This window comes from Buteo buteo, chromosome 1, assembly GCF_964188355.1.
Source record: "Buteo buteo chromosome 1, bButBut1.hap1.1, whole genome shotgun sequence".
In the NCBI taxonomy this organism is placed as follows: Eukaryota; Metazoa; Chordata; class Aves; order Accipitriformes; family Accipitridae; genus Buteo; species Buteo buteo.
In genome coordinates this window covers 57,371,652-57,388,929 of record NC_134171.1, presented here as the reverse complement: position 1 = coordinate 57,388,929, position 17,278 = coordinate 57,371,652, and the positions used below count along the sequence as shown (strand labels likewise).

Below are 17,278 nucleotides of genomic sequence, written 5' to 3'. Positions count from 1 at the left end.
AAAAAAGGGGGGGGGGTGGCAAAAAAAAAAGCAGAACGTACTTTTGCCATCTTCTAAGTGTGAGCACTAAGCCTAATAGAAGCATTTTTGGCATACCCCAGATAAACTTATGAAAAATGGTAAGGCTGAAAGGGAGGCACACGTACCCATTCTGTCAATTAATAACAGACCCTCCCTATGAGGGAAAATACTCCCTTTTGTACAGAACCCCTGGTATGTAAGTCCTACAATTAATGTTAAAGAATATAAAGTCTTTAAATGGGCTATATCTGTAATCAAATAATGAAGAAAGAAAGTAGTTAAATGAACATACCATTCAGGGTCGAATGCATTCAGCAAAAAGCAGTAGTGGGTCTTTGATCATGGTTAGATGCATAGTGATATCAAACAGTGGGTTCTCATGTAACAGCTAAATGTTTCAGATTTTGTTTTTATTAAATTTGGCAGTTTCATGCTGAGCTCTACTGTATTCTTAGTGAATAAAAGACAGCTCCTATGTTAGAAAGTACTCCATTTTCACAATTGCAGGGAACTAGGAGGGTTTTTTCAGAAACACGGGCCACAGAAATGTACTCCTTTCACAGTGTTCTCCTATTTCTGAACTGTGCAGTTATCTATTAAATTTTCTAATAGATATTTGTGTAAGGTGTATGTATGCTTGTGCAATTATGGAAAAAAACAGTTTTGGAAAACAGTGTATTTATGAAAAAAATAATCACTTATGGGGCATGTAAAAAACTGTATAAAAACATTCAATTTGCCCAGTAAAGTTGTTTTTGTGATATTTCTGTGTTGTTGAATAAAGGACTTTAGTATTCAAAATATCTCTCTTTTTCCATAAACAGGTTTTGTTTGTGGGATCTTAAACAAAGAAAACCTCTTTTAAAAAAGAATCCTCAAAATGAGCAAGAAGGTCCAAATGCTGACCTCAGTCTTGTGTATGGGAATGAATGCTTATGAAGTGACAGTACAATAGCTACAAAACTGATTCCTTCTCAATTGGCAATCGATGGAAACCCCATAAGTTGTATACCTGAAGGTAACATTGTACTCTGGATTTTTTAAAATAGCAGAAAAAAATACTGCCTTTTTAAAGACCAGGGATGTTACGTTGAGCTTTTGAGGCTACGAAAAGGTTAATGAAGTAGGAGCAAGACAGATTGCAGAAAAGCCTTCAACACTTTAATGCAGACCTCTGTTGTATAAAAAGAGTGGACTAGCGAGGGTGATGTGATAAATTAGCAGTTAGCTTCATGGGGAAAAGCATACGAAGGTGAAATCTCATCTGTAACTCTTGCAACAAACAATAGTCCTGAGATTCGATCATCCTGTTGCCGTTGGAGTATTTGGGGTTACGAATAGGATTTGTGAGAGAATGACAATGATGTCTTCTGTTTTGTTTTACTGCTGCTCAGTTCAAAGTTCTGCTCTTTACCTGCCTCATGAACTATACATAGCAAAGGAAATGGTTTCCTTTCGCTATTTTATTTCCCCATACTACTTGCCGACATTACAGCAACTTCGGATAGGTGGGAAAGTTCGTGACTGTGCCGGCAGCACATCACCTGATTTTGGCGAAATTTGGAATGTCATTTTTCTGTGAATATTCCTTTAATAAACAGAATGTCTGCTCTTAGGTGCCCAAACAGGATTTGAAAGGGTTTGAAACACGAGGTAGGTCCTTTGGTCTGTGAGATTCCTTCAGTGCCAACTGATTTTCCAGGGGGAACCTCAGTGTATCCTTCTGTTTTTTAAAGAAAGCAACAGAAGTGAAAGGAATAGAAGTGGATTTTCCACTGATCCTCTCTGCTCTTATCGAAATCCGTAAGGATATATGTTCTTGAGAGATGTAGACCACTCATTAGACAATGCCAAGAGTGAATCTTGAGGTCTGTTTGAAGAGGAGGAAAAGGGCTGCCAGGTTGCTCAGGCATAGTCAGTGATCTCTCTGGATTAAATATAGAATTCACAGGGAGGAAATACACTCATTTCATGAGATGGTCGATTTGGAAGCGGGAAGAGGTCTCTGAGTTCCTATTCCTTTAATGCTTTCTCTTTCAACTTTTTTTCCCCTCGAGTATTGTTTTATACTAGTCTGAATGAAAAACATCCCTCAGTTCCAGAGAAATACTCACCCCAGATATGAACCTTTCAGCTTAAAACTACCTCTAGCTTTTTCTAGCTTTTATTTTTTAATTAAAAAAAAAAATCTAAAAAAAAACCCCAGACAACAAGCAGGTAATTCTTCAAAGCCCAAACTGACAAAGTCATTACTGAGCCTATTAAAAGGAAGGAAAATACTCTTTTGTGTGGAAGCTCAATTCTTCTAGGCTGTGTTGGACTCAATTTGGTTTTGCCGCTAGCCATTTCAGTGCTCTCTCATATTTTTCCAAGGAACAAGTCTGAAATTATGAACGGTCTAGTGATACGAGGCAACATGCCTTCTGGGAGGCTCAAGTCCTCCACAGATTCCCATGGGCTTTACTAGATAGCTCATGAAATTGGAAGATATTATATAGGTGACTTAGTTATAAGTTCTACCTTACTTCACTGTAAGGACCTACTCGGTCACCAGTGCACAATGAGCATGGATAGATGGCCCCCAAATCTATAAAGGTAAGAAATACATTTCTCGGTAATAACTGCAGAACATACAATAAAGTTTGAGACCACTGGAACTATCTGAGGAAAGAAAGGTGAACATCAGCAAAGATGTCAGGATCCCACTGTAGCTTTGTTTCTGTTTGCCATTCGGTTTTTGGGATGGACACGCTCAGCTGGGTCTTACAGCAAGGCAGTTTTGCCTAAGATAGGCAGAATGAAGGATAGCGCGTAGCAGATTGTAATCTTGCAAGACAAGGATCTAGACTGCCGAAAGAAGCTGAAATGTTCGGGAAGTATTTCCATTGGTCTTCTAAGTTTTCAAATTATATTTAAAGGATTGTCACGTTAGTCTCAATTTAATAAGCAGGAATAGTTTGTTGTGCTACTGCCCGTTCCCTGAAAAAGGGGTTTTAGAAATTAACCTTAATGGGTTAATTTCCCAATAAACTTTGAGGGTACTTCTTAGTCTAATATGACTTCCCCATAAGAGAAGATGCTGTAATTGTGGGTTCATTGGCCTGTATAAGGCCCCTTTGACTTGCAGAGTCAAGGATCTTTGCTACAAAATAATTCAGCAGAATTCTTGTAGAAAGATCTGCAGGTGTCATGATGTCAGCCAGAGCCTGGATTAATTATTCAGTGTAGTTCTCCCCAGCTTGGTTTATGATGTGTATAAGCATCCTACATTTGAGAAGAAAACACCTTTCTTCCCTTACTGCCTTAAATCTGCTCTCTTTACAGAGTTAATAACACTAACCCTCTGCACTTCTTCAGGAAAACCCAAAACATTAGGAGAAATACATCTCCTTTTGGCTAGACATTTTCCTTTTGAAATTGAGAGAGAAGAGTTAGCCCAGGTCAGAAACCCCTGTTGCTTGCCCCAGTCTCCTAACACGGGTATTCTCTGCGTCAGATGTAGCTTGTGAGCAAAGTCCATAACATCAGCTTGGCAATCAGACACAACCCTACAGGAGATCAACACCAAAGCAAACACGACCCAGTGGGGGACGTTCCCACCGCCGCCTCCCTGGTACCTGCACACGCACAAGTTTGTGCCAGATGTCCGACACCCCGTGCTCTCCCAGGGGATCAGGTTTGCTGTGCCCAGGAGAGAGGTGCCCCTCTCCAGATCCGATGAGCAGGTAGCATGCTGGAGGGTTTTTAAGAGGAGAGAAGGTTTGTACGTCCAGAGAGTGACTAGAATATCTCGACTCACGTGTCTCTCGTTAGCTGCTGATTTCTAGCTGTGATTGTCTGAGGCCACCAGGCTTTAGGAGAAGTAGCTGGACTGTTGAGTATACCTAGTCTCTTATGTGCCTACTTTTTAATATTCATACCTAGAGATCAATAGTGAATTTGACCAGCGGATGTGTTGACCGAGAATGTACTGTTTAATGCAAAATTATAACAACTGGCTTTCAACCTGGTTTTGGAGAATTAGTGGGCAAATAACCTGAGCTAAAGAAATCTGTCACCCACATTAGGAACTGTGAACTAATTATTGCTTTCTGATATTCTGCTCTTACTTGTTTTGCCTTTTTATCCTGATTGTTTGCATTCCTAGGACCGATTTGCCTTTTTGATGCAATGCCATGTGATCTGCTGATTAATTTTTGTGAGCAATCATAAACTCCAACCTATGGCTGACTCGGTATATTTTTATGCTACGCTCCATAAACATTCATTCATTTCTTATGATTACTGTGTGGAAACAGACTTTTACAGGCTAATAAACTTGGATTTGAACTGGATGAAGAGTTTCCTTGTGTCACTTCTTTTCTCTTTTTCAGAAAAAAAAAAAAAAATGGAGTCATGAAGGTGCAAACCTTGACTTGATTTAACCAGGTCTCTGTAGCTATCTCCACAGGTGCTATCAGTAGTAGACTTGGAAATTCCAATAGCAAAACCTTATTCTCGAGTTGATTTCATTGACAGTGAGAAACAATGTTAAAATAAAACAAACTTTCAGGGTTTAGGGCTGCGAGAGAGGGGGGAGGGAAATCGGGGTTTTTCTCTAATTGGTTACTCTGGTGTCTTCTCTCCTGTAGACCTGCTTCCTTAAACACGCTGACATGCACAGAGCAGCCTCCAGCTGAGACCAATTAAGCAGAGCATTTGCCTCCAGTATGGCTCACTTGCTCTAGCCGGGCGATGCTCGTCGCAGTCAGTGTGTCGGTGCAGGGGACAGCCGGAGCACGTGCAGGCGGGCGACCTCTCAGCAGACAGAGGTCCGGGGCCAGCATCGTCCCCGCTCCTGGGGTCCGACGCTCCCCGACCTGCGATGCACGGCAAAAGTCCAGTCAGAAATGACTCTGCCGGTGGTAGAGGTGTTTTCTCTCTTAGATGGCTGGTTCAAACTCAGACAGCTTGGAAGTGCTGTTACTAAGTGTAGTAAGCAGAAGGAATATGAATTCTCATGTCATAGCTGTTTAAGGCATCTCAGTAGGTGAGTAAGCTGGCAGTAATTGGTAACCCTTTAAATGGTCTCTTCAAGGGGACCGTTGGGATGGAATAGCATTTCTACAGGGAGAGGCAGCAAGGCCAGGAGTATGTTGGCCTGATGCCATGCAAAACTACATGTAGTCCTCTGATGTAAAGAAGTCAGCATCCTTTCCATATGTCAATCTGATGCGTGTCACAAACATCATGCATAAAAATTGAATTTTTCAGACCACTGGAGGCCCAGGGCACACATGTGACCTTAATCTTGCCAAAGAGCATACAGGAATTTGATAGCAGAAGGAGGGCTAATACTTTGTCAAATTTCAGGCTTTGGATGCAAGCAGTGAGATCGAGTATCGCTGAACTGTGCAGCTGGACTAGACAGGATCCAGCCTCCGTACCCACTGAACCTGCCAGAGGCGCAGCCGTCCTAGCCAGGGATCTTTGGGGGGCACCAGTCTGGCCCCTGCCTTTCACGATGAAGCATGAGCAGGATTATTAGCTGATCGGTTTTTTTCCCTGTTGTGACCCAGCACATCTTACTCCAGTACCATAAGCTAGAATTGCAGCAGCTGAAAGCAGAAGAGAAGCCAGGGAAAACTGCAGCTCCCTCAAGCCAAGCAGAGGAGAAAGCTCATTTGCTCACTCTTTCTTTCCTTCTTTTTTTTCTTTGCCCCTTCCCTTAACTCCTCCCTTCCCTTGAGGAAGGCAGCTGCCGTGGCTCCTGCCGGCAGGTCCCCAGCTGCGTGGTTTGCGTCCCAGGAAGGCAGCGGGGCCGCGGCTGCGCGGAGGCCTGAGCTCCCGGAGGCTGGAGCTCCTGCAAAGGTAGGTAGGGTGCTCGCGGTGCGGAGCGGCACCCCAGCAAGTGTCGAGGCGGGGAAGGTAGCAGTGCTCTGGGGCTGCTGCTTTTCTGCCCGCGCCAGCAATTTCCATGGGGAAACAGTGGGGGATGTTGGCCTGAAGCAGTCAATGCTGAACTTTTCACATCCCCAGCATGGCAGGGGCAAGAAGCCAATGCAGATTCCAATGGTAGCAGTGAATACGTGGGCTACTTCTGTCCCAAAATGCTGGTGCTGACCAAATGTAGGGGGACTTCTAAGGGGCAGAGAGTAAAAGACGCGTGCTTGATCCATCACTGGCGTGCCCTAAACTTTCCCCTGCCAGAGCTGAGGGTTCTGCAAAAGAGGTTAAAATAAGCTAGGCCCTAGCTAGTTTTTTCCCTACTTATTTTGTTGGAAACAGCTGAGTTGGTTGTGCTAGGACTTTGAAAGCACACCAAGCTCAAGGCAGACACCGAGCTTAAGGGAGACGCCTTGCCTGGAAGCTTTCAGCCTGCAGAATTAAAGGTCTGAACAAAGCTACAAACCACCAAAGATGGGACCTTGTAATAAGCACTTTAGGCGATGAGAACTGCAGGTGTTGCCACCAGCTTTGTTGGGAGTAAAGGAGGGAGCAAGAAGGGCATTAATTCTGCAGCACTCCACGGGGAGACCCAGGCTGGTTCTCCACCAGCGAGACTGGAGGCAGCCGAGGTGGGTTAGCACTTTTTGGGTAGGCATCCCCTTAGCGTAAAACACCGCTTGTATGAGGGAAAGCACAGCCGCTGGGTTCCTGGTACAGCAAGAGCTCCGGGCAAACAGCTCCCCATGGTTGCTAAATCGTGCCCCACGGAGCAGGCGGGCAAGATGCTCGCCCAGCACGTGGACTGTGTGCGTGTTTGCCGCAGTTTCTGCCTCTGACTCCTCTGAAAAAGCCGGCAGCCCAGCTCGTCACCTTCCCGCCCCGGAGTGCTACGCACAGAGGCTGGTTATGTTCAGGGTGGTTGTTTAAAGAAACCTGCCGGGGGTGATGGCGTGCCACAGCCCCCTCCCCGCCGCCCGGGCACAAGCCACCACCGTGTTTTGATGTGACGCTCCACGCTGCTGTTCTGACACATCACCGCCCCCACCGCAGTTGCTGCATTTTTCTTCTGCTTTATGTTAAAACAAGGAAGGTGTTTAAATATTTATTATCGCTAGAAACTCCAGAAGCCAAGTTTCATTTGTATAAGCGACTGGGATTTTATTTTTTTCCAATTGTCAGTAATTATTCATTAATTATTATTTTAAAGTTGTTGTTGTTGTTCTCCCTGCGATGTGTCACCTTCCCACCGACTTGGCAGCAATCTGCATGAGATGTGCGATGTACAGCACTGTGGTTCTTGCTCCTGTAGGTTGTCACTGCTCCTTCAAATATCTTTCGCTTAAACAAAGTGGGCGTTGGAGTTCTCGGTGTCTGTTGTACCAAAGGGAGATGACTTTTATTTGCTCTTCCCCCAAGTTATTTTTTTGTGTCCAAGTGCCTTCTGCAGCCATTACCACACCTGCAGAATTGGACTATGCTCCTGCCCCTCCACAGATGTGGGAGGCAAAACTCGTGTGGCTTTTGGCACCCAGGGATGCTGCATTTGGCCGTTGCTGCTGGACGAGCGTTTCTGCTCACCCTGGTGGGTGCACCGAGCTGTGCCAAGCCTCAGTGGTCCTTAATGCAGGCTCTAAACATTGTAGCGGCATAGCCTGGAATAGAGAACTGTGCAAAAGCAATCTTGGCGGCTGTGGCAGGTTGGCATTTTTCTTAGATTACTCCAAATGCAGAGTGTTGCTTGCTTTCCCCTGCTTCTGCCTGCAGACGAGGGAGGAGGCAGCTGGGGAGCGGCAGACTTCACCCGCGGAAAATGGGAATGGGAAACTTGCACTGGCAAATGCTTCCTGTTTGCATTTTTAGCCCAGAGAATTAAGTTTGTCTCTTGAATTCCCTTCTGCCAGTGCCTTTCTCTCAAACACTGTCATTACCACTTGTGCTTTTGCCACTTTTGCCGGAGAGGACTGTCCCAGGGAGCAAAGCCGCTCTCCATCTGACCTTACCAGGGACATGCCTGTGCCTAACGCCACCATTGCCATATTCCCATAGATTGTGGCTGAGCTGGGTACCAGAGTCACCAATGGAAGTGGAAACCTGGTGACACGCTTCTCAAGGCCGTGCCCTAACTGGGCTGTCCAAAACCTCTGCCGGGAGCCGGGGAGAAGCAGGGAAAGAGCCACCAGGGTTGGTGAACCTCCTCTCACCTGCAGTAACCTCAGGAGCTGAGCATCCCCGGTGCAGCCCACAGGGCTGAGAGGAGAAACTGCTCCTCTGCCCTGAAATGTGCCGATGGGGACTGCCTCATGGGGTCACCGAACGCGGCTGGGTCTGCTCTCAGCTAACTCGGGAAGGGCAGCAGCTGCCAAGCTGGGAAGTACGGGACTGTCCTGGTCTGTACAGACACGGCTTCTCCGCTCCTGGTGCTTGGGGACAGGGACACTTCCAGGCAGAGAAGCAGGGGCAGAAAGAGATACCTGTGTGGGCACGTGCTGATGCACACGCTTACCGGTACACCTGCAGCCGCTCCTGTGCCCGCATCCCAGCCAGCCTGAGCGCACCAGGCACAGCCCAAAGACTCTCTCTGCTGTCGAACCCATCGATGCCACCACCATGTCACAGAGGATTTGAACTTGCTTGTCATGTGTGTGGACGTGTGAGTGTTAACAGGCAGTGCTGGGCTGGAGATTAGGTTTGTTATTCTAACTCTGCTTTTTACTTCTTAAAAGATACGCCATGCAACTTGGCTCTGTTCCCACTCCTTCCCTTCCTTTCCTCTTCTTCTCTTCCCCTCTGCCCTTGTGATGGAATGGCCCCATAACCCCCATTTCCTTATGGGGAGAAGAAGAGGGAAGACCAAGGAAAAGTTAGACCTTGATTAGAGCAGCTGAGCAATCCCATCAGGTCTGGCCTTGCTCTCCCTGGAAACCCATGCACCAATATTGATTGCAGCAAGGCAGGGAGCTCCCCCCCGGGGTATTTCTGCTGGCACCCCCAGCTTGCTGCTGGAGCAGCTGGGACTGCACTGGAGTAAATAGAAATGTAGCAGCAGCTGTGCTCATAATTCTTTGAGGGAGGTGGGGAAATGTAAAATTTTGCCTCCCTTCCACGGGACGGAGCTTTGTCTTTGCTGCAGTAACAGCTCATGGGAGATGCTTTCTGGGCGGCAGGGCGAGCTGCGGGAGCCGGGCTGAGCTGCCAGGGCTCTGCGGGATTCACCGCCCGGATAATACACGGCCAGGGTTCAGCCTGAATGGCCAGCTCGCGTTGTGTGGTCACAGGAGTGATTTGCCGAGAAGGCCTAAGATGAATTGCTTCGCCTCCCGAGAGGCCCAGGAGCGGGGGGAGCCCAGCCCCAGCCCAGCTGTGCCTGCGGTTGCTGCCACCCCTCGCCGGGGGGGCTCTGCCCCACGGGAGAGCTGCTCCCGGGAGGTTTTTAATGGGGAACCCAGCTTTGGGTCAGGATCACGACCGGCGCTGGGGCATCCAGCGGAGCTGTGGTAGTGAAGGAGAGGTTTTGGTGAGGATGCTTTAGCCAGGGGAGGACTGCTGAAACACTGCTTAAAACACGCACCACCACAAATAAAGGCACGGCAGCTTTGGGGGGTAACCAGGTACTAAAAAAGTCCTGAGCGCAGCCCTAATCAAATGCATGCCAGCATCACTTGCTGTGCTGGGAAATGTGCTGTCAATCTGTCTCTCGATCCCTTCATCAGAGGACGTGAGGAGAGGAAATAGAAATAAAAAGCCCGGCAAGCCCGGCCTGGGTGCGTATGGCGGAGGCGAGCATGGGGTGCTGAGTGCGTGGCCATGCCCCTGTGGGTCCCCCTGGGTTCCTGGCCGTGCCCATGGCCCCAGCTGGGCTCTCCTCCCTCGTCGCAGCCGCCCGAGCCGAGCACCTGCCTCTCCCTGGTCCCTCAAGAGGTGAAGTTGCTCCTTGTAGCCCTTCCCAGCGGCTGAGGAGCCCGGTGGGGTGTAAGGGATATGGCCACATCTCCAGGAAAGGCCCTGCAGGGACACCCTGCTCCAGCCGTGGGACTGGCGTGGGAGAGCTGCGGCGTGACACAACGCCTGTGCTGACTCTGAGGCTTTGTGCTACGTGATGCTGCTCTGGGCTCTCTGTTTCGGGTTTTGGTGACTTTTTTGCTTCGTTCCTGCTCTCATGGACACCTGTCACAACCAGCTCTCAAGCCTGCTTTTACTTTGACTCTTACTTGGCCCGCAGAGGTGTATGCAGCACCTAGGTAGGGCACCAGAGGAGGAATTCGGGGAGCTGCAGTGGTGTCCACGTGGCATGGTGGGGACTCCTGAGGGCAGAGTGGAAAAGAGGACGTCAACCTCCACCAGGCAGCAGCAGCCTCTTTGCCCAGAGTGTGCAAGGAAAGGCCAAAGCTGTGCAGCAATAAATGGGGGCTGCTCCTGGGTGGTGGCTGCCTCCCACACTGGTGTCTCTGTTGCACCGTGGGCTTGGCCTCCAGCTTCATTGCCCGTATATTGATCCAAATATGTATTGCTGTCTTTGCACGGGCTGCTATTGCAGACCAGCACCCCTCTCCTGCTCCCTTCCCAAGTCCTTGGGGCACTGGCCACCGCCGTTGCCGGCAGGGCTGTGGGCAGCAGCGTGCCTGTGCCCACACATGCCGGGGAAGGGGTGACCGACCGCTCCCGGTGTTGAACCATCAACCTGTGCCAAGCAGCGCAGAGAGCACGAGTGGGCTGGTCCACACCAGTGTGCCTTCCCTTACAGCCACCAGCTGGTTTCTAGTGAGTCGATTGAACCCTGTTTCCCTTAACAAAGTGGCTGTATAATGCCCACCTTTGAAAATGTCGTGCTTACTGGAAAAGTGATTTTTCTATGTGGGTGCTGATGGTATCTACATTGCATGTGAGTATTGTAGGGTGGACCTGTAGTCTGGGCTTACTTCTGGTTCTGCCTTCATGCAGGAGTGTCTCCAAGTCAACTGTATTTCAGATGCTGGCAGCAACTGGGGTAGGAGTAATTTGCTGAGCTGGGGTGTCGCTCAGCAATGAGCGGCGGGTGACAGCCGTGATCGAAAGGGACATTTATTTGCCTTTAGGATGGAAGGGACGTGACACCTCTTGTCAAATCCCATCTTTGCAAATTTGAGCTGTGAGGCAATAAGGCAGAGGTCATGGCAAAAGGTCAGAAAAGCAGCGCTCTGCCTAGGTGGGCATTTGCCCAGGTGCTGCAATGGCACGAATGTGGCACGGGACAGTGGCAAGCGTGAGGAGCGGCTGGTTCACCTTCCGCAGGCTGCTACCCTTAACAGCTCAAGTGTTTTTGCCAATAATGGCTTACACGCTGTTTCGACATGTGCACAGTTGATTTTACACCTCGGTGATATTTTACACCACAAGATTTACTCAGAAGACCAAGGGATGCTTCACGTGTGGCTCTCTGGTTTGATGGTGCCCCATGTGGGTTTTTGGTGCTTTGGAGGCCTCTTTGAGAACTGGAGGTGTGCAATCTTTCTGAAATATAGGTATGAGTATGAATTTTTAAAATGAATTTAAAAAATCTCTTTGTTTAAATACGGACTCAGGTCTGTAGTTGAGCTCTGGTAGTCAACACAGATTGAAGCAATGCGAACTAAAAGTGACCATCAGCTGCGGGCCATAAGAGACTCCCACGACCTGCTCTGCTGCTGTAAACATAGAGTTAAAGACGGGCAACTAAATGGATCAGGAAAACACAGGTGAAGGACTTCCACACCCGGGGAGGTGAATCCTGCTGGGCTGCAGCCCAGTGCCCGTCCTGGGTCTCATTCCCACCTCTCCCGCTGCCAGTGACACCATGGTCACCCTGCAAGGCTGCAGTGTGCGTGCAAGCCCTTCCCCTGCCCTTTCCTTCTCCGGCCCTGCCTGTGCTGCTAAAAGCTGCTCTTTTTCAGCATTCGTGGAAAAACCAAGCCTGCAGTTTACAAAGACCCACTCAGCTCCTCTTTTCCCATCAGTAAACGCATATAACCAGCACTTCGCACCATTACACCTCCTTAGAGATGCAGAAAACACATAGGTTGTTTGTTTTCACATATACCTACCTAATTGATGGGTTGAGAAAGGGGAGGCGGGAAGGGAACTTCAGCCCTATTAAACTGTTGGGAATTGCGTGCGTTAGATTAGAAGTGTTTGTATTATAAATACTGCGAGGAGCTGAGGAGGTGAGCGAGCTGGCTCTCGGCATCCGGGATAAAACCGCCAGCGATGGTGGAGCCCTTTATAAACATTTGCATTTTTCCAGATGCAGGGGATAGTTAATCCAAAGTACACGCCTGGAATTTAGCTCCTGTGGCAGCCGGCGGTGTTGCCCCCACACTGGGATGGGGCCTTAGGCACCAGGGACGGGATGTGCACGCATCCATCCCTGCCTTGCCTGCTCAGTCCTGTTTTCCAGAGGAGCTGCTGGCAAGCTGCTCCCTGGGTGTAAATACCCACAATATCTGCAGGTGGATTTTTAAATCTAGAATTGAGCTTTGCAGCTCTGATCTATTTATATACAGTGTGTGAGGCAGAAGTATATTCAGGTGAATTTTTCAGGGACCAGAGAGATTTGTGGCTTATTTATAGATGAGCATAAGAAAAAAACCTCCAAAAGCCACCCAGAGTTGGTGGTTTGTTGGTTTTTTTCACTTCATGGCTGCGCACCACGCTACTGCTTAACTAGAAGGAGAGCGGCTGAAGCAGACCCAGACAAGTGTCTGAGAAGCCATGTTCATATTTCTCAGGTAACACTGACGAGTTTTTCTTTCTGGGAGCATGGCTGCACCCTGCGGGGTCATGGCACCTGCGGAGAAAAGCACAGTCATTACGGAAACCAAACCAAACAGGTTCCACTCTGTCTTCTCATTTCAGGGGGTTGTGGTGAAATTCAGATGGACAAAACCTCCTTTTGGAGCCTTTTGCTTTTAACCTGACGGATGGGCCGACACCAGGCGAGTGCTCCGAGGTTAAGACATTCCTCCCCGTGCTTCTCCCCGGAGCCACGTCCTTAATTGTGAGCTGCTGTTCCCCACCCCCTGCCTCCAGCTCAGGCCAGACAAGCAGTTGAGGGCATTTCGGAGAGTTGTCAGGTGGATTGGGCCGTGCTAAGTGAAGTGTGCAGGGAGGAGAGTGAGGGAAAGAAAAATACCAGGGCTGCATGCCAGTTCTTCAACCTCTGGTAGGGTGACAACCTCGCAAGGGCGGCGGAGCTAAACGTGGCTAAAACGGATCCTCTGGGGTGGTGACTCTCCACTTGTCATCTCCAGCACAGAGCTGAACTCAGCCTGGCCGCCTGTAAAGCCAGAGGAGCGTATGCATGTATTAGTGGTTACCTTTCCCCTAATAAAAAAGAAAAAAAAAAGGGACAGCGAGAGGTCCTTTAGCAAGTTATTGCTTTTATACGCCGCACCTCTGTGCACTGAGCTGAGACAGCTTCCTCTGTGCATTCAACTGAAAACAAAGAGTGAGAAGGAGAATGAAAGAGCAGGATGCAGCCTTCCCCGCAGCCGGCTCTCAAACCTGAGCCTCGCTCCGCTGCCTGCCTGCCTGCCTGCGTGGGGGGGACACACTGCCCTGGGTCCGGGGGTCTGCAGGGGGGGACCCATCAACCTGCGCTCTCCTGCCCGCCTTCAGCACCTCCGAAAGAGGAAGGGGAAAGGACGACTGGGCGCAAATATGCAATAACTAAAAAACAAAAAAAAAGCCCCCCCCCCAATAATAATAATTAAAAAAAAAACCCTACTCAGGATCACTCAGGCAATGATTTCAATGTGCACAAACCAGTCTAAAATGGAGAGCATTGCAGAACCATGGTCTGGTGTCTCTTAGGTAAAATGGGTGCGTTATCTGCAGTAATATAGCGATCTCGCTCTTTCACCTCCACTGCTCCGCCGGCATGGAGGCGATTGCAGACAATGTGCCATCCCTCGCTCCCTCCACTTTTAATTCCTCCCCCCCGCCCCGTGAATCTATGCAATTTTCCGTTAATAAAAAACATAAGAAAGGAACTAAGCTCTTCCTCAGAAATCTAGACATTAGCATACTCGCCCTAATACTTTAATCCCCATCATTGTTTATAATCGGGCTACACACCAGGTTACGCGCAGCGCCGACTGATTTATGAATGTATATATATATTTTTGTTTTAATTGAAACGGCAACATTTAGGTTCCACCTTAACAGTGCACCTTAAAAGATTATCTCGGTTATTTCACAGGCACCGAGCCGGCACTAATAGTCCAAGGCAGATATTGAAAAGCAGCACAGGGCCAGGCAGATCTATTAGAAATTCCCATCCACGCGCCTCATACATATTGATTTCTGACACCAAGCAGCAGTGAAAGCCCCCGTGGGAATAATATATTTAGCAGGGTTCGCTGCGAGGAGGTCACAGAGTGCATACAGATTAGCTACAGAGGACCAAGGCACTAGTGTTGGAGCCAAATGCTAGATTTTATATCATTTTAATCTGAACTTTTATAATCCTTTTAGTTCTTCTTTCTCTGGATGGCAGAGGAAAGGCTCCTCCGCACGTATCATGCATCTTTTTTTTTTTTTCTTTATTCCTCCTATAAATGTGCAAATGCTGTTGTAATGGGGAGGAACGTACCCTTAGCATTAGCAGGAAGAGGCACAAACAGATTTGGGGTTTATATATAGGTACGTGTGCGTATATGCATTATATATATATATACACACATGTGCCTGCTTGTGGATAATAATGGTCATTTCAGCTGGAGACATCTTTATTTGAAGGTTCCCTTCCATAGGGGGTGGGAGGGGGCGTCTGTAAATCTCAGGCTCAGTTTTAATGTGCAGAAATAAAGAACCGCCGTAAGACCTTCTTTTATTTTATTTTTATCCCAGCGCTTAATTGAGCAGAAGTTGCATTTATGCTGTTGAGCCTCGGAAAGCAACAACAACAACAACAAAAATACCTAAACAGTTTTAATTACCTTTCTGCATATGCTGATGGGGAGGAAATGCCTGCTCATTATGCGGCGAGGTGTTGTGGCTGGCTGAGCCCGCGGTGTCGGGAGGGGGCCGGGCGGGGGTTTGGGGGCTGGAGGGGTGCCAGCATTGCGGAGGGAAAGGTTAGAGTTGACACACTTTGACACGAGAGTGAAATGCGCTCCGACAACAAAGAAAACCAGGAGGTTGCAGCTAAACAGACACAAAAGCTTACGGGCGTCTTGCGGGCGACAGAAACACACTGACTCCCCCCCCCTTTTTCTTTCTTTCTTTTTTTTCTTTTTTTTTTTTTTAGGAAAAGTTCTCCAGTCTCCCCCGTAATCGGCCAGTGTTCCCATACTGCTCCAACCCGCCTGAGCGAGGGCCGGATTTTCACTCACCGCCTCAAAGAATCAAACCCAAACCGCTACCACCTGCGCCGCACCGGTACAAGCGGGTCCTCTGTGCGTGCCTCTAGCAGGAAAAGTCCCTCCTAAAAAAAACCAAACCTTGCGACACGCCGACCCACCTCTGCCACGCCAGGGTCCCCGCTCCCGGCGTGGGGCGACGAGGGCCACCCTCCCACCCGCGGGGAGCCCGGGCCACCCTCCCACCCGCGGGGAGCCCGACCCACCCGCCGCTGCCGCCGCGCTCCCCCCCGGGAGACGCAGCGGCTGCAGGATGAGCACCGGCCGGTTCCTGCCCAGGAGGCGAAAACTCATTTCAGGCTTGTTTTCTAATTTGCCAAATGAAAGGGAGGAGCAGCTTTGCCGCTTCTATCCCTCAAGCCGGCAAGGTGCTGCACCTTGGGCTAGGAGAGGCTGCAAGCGCTGCCGGAGAGACACGAGTTGCCTTTTTTTTTTTTTTTTTTAATTTTAGCTCTTTGGACGTTGGTTTCCCTGCCAGAGGTACCCCCCTGTACCTCAAGCGGCGGAGCGCCCGTGGGGATGGGGTGTCATGCGGGAGAAAACCCATAAAGCCTCCAAGACGTGCTGGGGGGAAGCAAATGGATCAGAAAAGCCCTGGTGGGTGCTGTAATGCTCCCCAGCGCCTGGGCAAGGACTCCCCCCTCGCCCCCCCGCAAATCTCCCCCCTGCAGCGTGGGGCAAGCGGGAGGTGGGCACGGTGGCCGGGTTTGGCTCTTCGTCGGAGGTGGGAAGGGACCCTCGGGGGGGGGGCGAGGCCGTGCTCCCCGGCCTGGGGCGGGGGCAGCGCTGCGGGAGGGGGAGGGCTGGGGCGGATGCCCCCAGGACCCACTGTATAAAACAAAAAATAAAATAAAATAAAATGTGCCCAGTCTCCCTTGCCCCCTCCCCGGGCTGCGCGCCCCAGCCGTGTCCTCACCCGGACCGCCGATATCCCCTGTGCATTTAAGGAAGAAACGGGCTTTTCTTCTGCTGGATGAGACATGCTAAGTCGGCAGCTCAGGGAAAACGAGGGGAGGAAACCGGCCCATCATGCCTGGGGAGGGGGTCCCTGCTGGGGCTGGCCCCAGCTCTCCCCAGACTCCCAGTTGCCTGTGGGGTACCCTGGGGGCTGCCCGGCAGTGAGCTGGGTGGCGGTGGGTGGGCAGGGGTACCTGGGTCCCAGACCTCCACCCGTGTGACAGCAGGCGTGGGGGCTGCGACGGCCCAGCCGGGGTGTCCCCGGGACATCCCGGGTAAGGAGCGAGGTGTTTGGTGCTGTGCGGAGGGCCCACACGTGGGTTTGGTGCGGGGTCGGGTACCGCCTTTCCAGTGCGTGCACTGTCCTCATGTCCACTGACCGCTGCCGGTGTCATCATGCCTGACCAACTGGTCGTGGCTACGGTGCAAGTGGCCGGAGCTGGCTGGGGGTCCTCCCCAGCAGAAGCACAAAGAGCAGCTCAGTCCTTCCCATCCAGAAAACTGAATATATATCCACTTCTGTCCTTCGTGTGCATCTTGAAGCTGTTTGCGAGGCTTTTCTGCTTTGAATAGCAAGCTGCAGTGAAGTCATACGTGCTTTTGCTGTTGGCTATTTGAACATAGGATTTATTTCCCAGAATGGATTGTCTGCTCCATTCTTGATACTTAAAAAGTTCCAGACCAGACCAACACAGGATGAGTGATGTTAATCACCCCATTGCTGCCCACCTACACTCTCCATGGGCACCCAGTTGCCAGCTCTTTGCCAATGAGTGCTCCTAATTCCGTGGGTGCTGCATGACAGCCTCTATGGATGGGCTCCTTACAGACTTGCTTACTGTTGGTCTTGCCTTTGGAGGCCTCCTGAGAACAAAGATAAATCTATTTCTTCCTGGGTTTCTGCAGTCAGGAGAAAGATTCATAGTCTATGAGGAAAGTGCAAACCAGCCGTGACGTGTCGTTAGAGAGAGCAGAACTCTTCTTTCCTTGTGCTTCAA

The 17,278-nt window shown here is 49.7% G+C and overlaps 1 protein-coding gene across 1 annotated transcript in view; it reads left to right on the top strand.

The window, feature by feature from the left end:
* CXXC4 (CXXC finger protein 4) overlaps positions 1–16,219 on the top strand; it is a 37,590-nt gene extending 21,371 nt beyond the window's left edge. The window contains exon 3 of the mRNA XM_075058251.1: positions 15,212–16,219. Coding sequence (XP_074914352.1) covers positions 15,212–15,373 — 162 coding nt within the window. The 3' untranslated portion in view covers positions 15,374–16,219. The remainder of the gene's footprint in view (positions 1–15,211) is intronic.
* Positions 16,220–17,278: the final 1,059 nt, after the last annotated feature.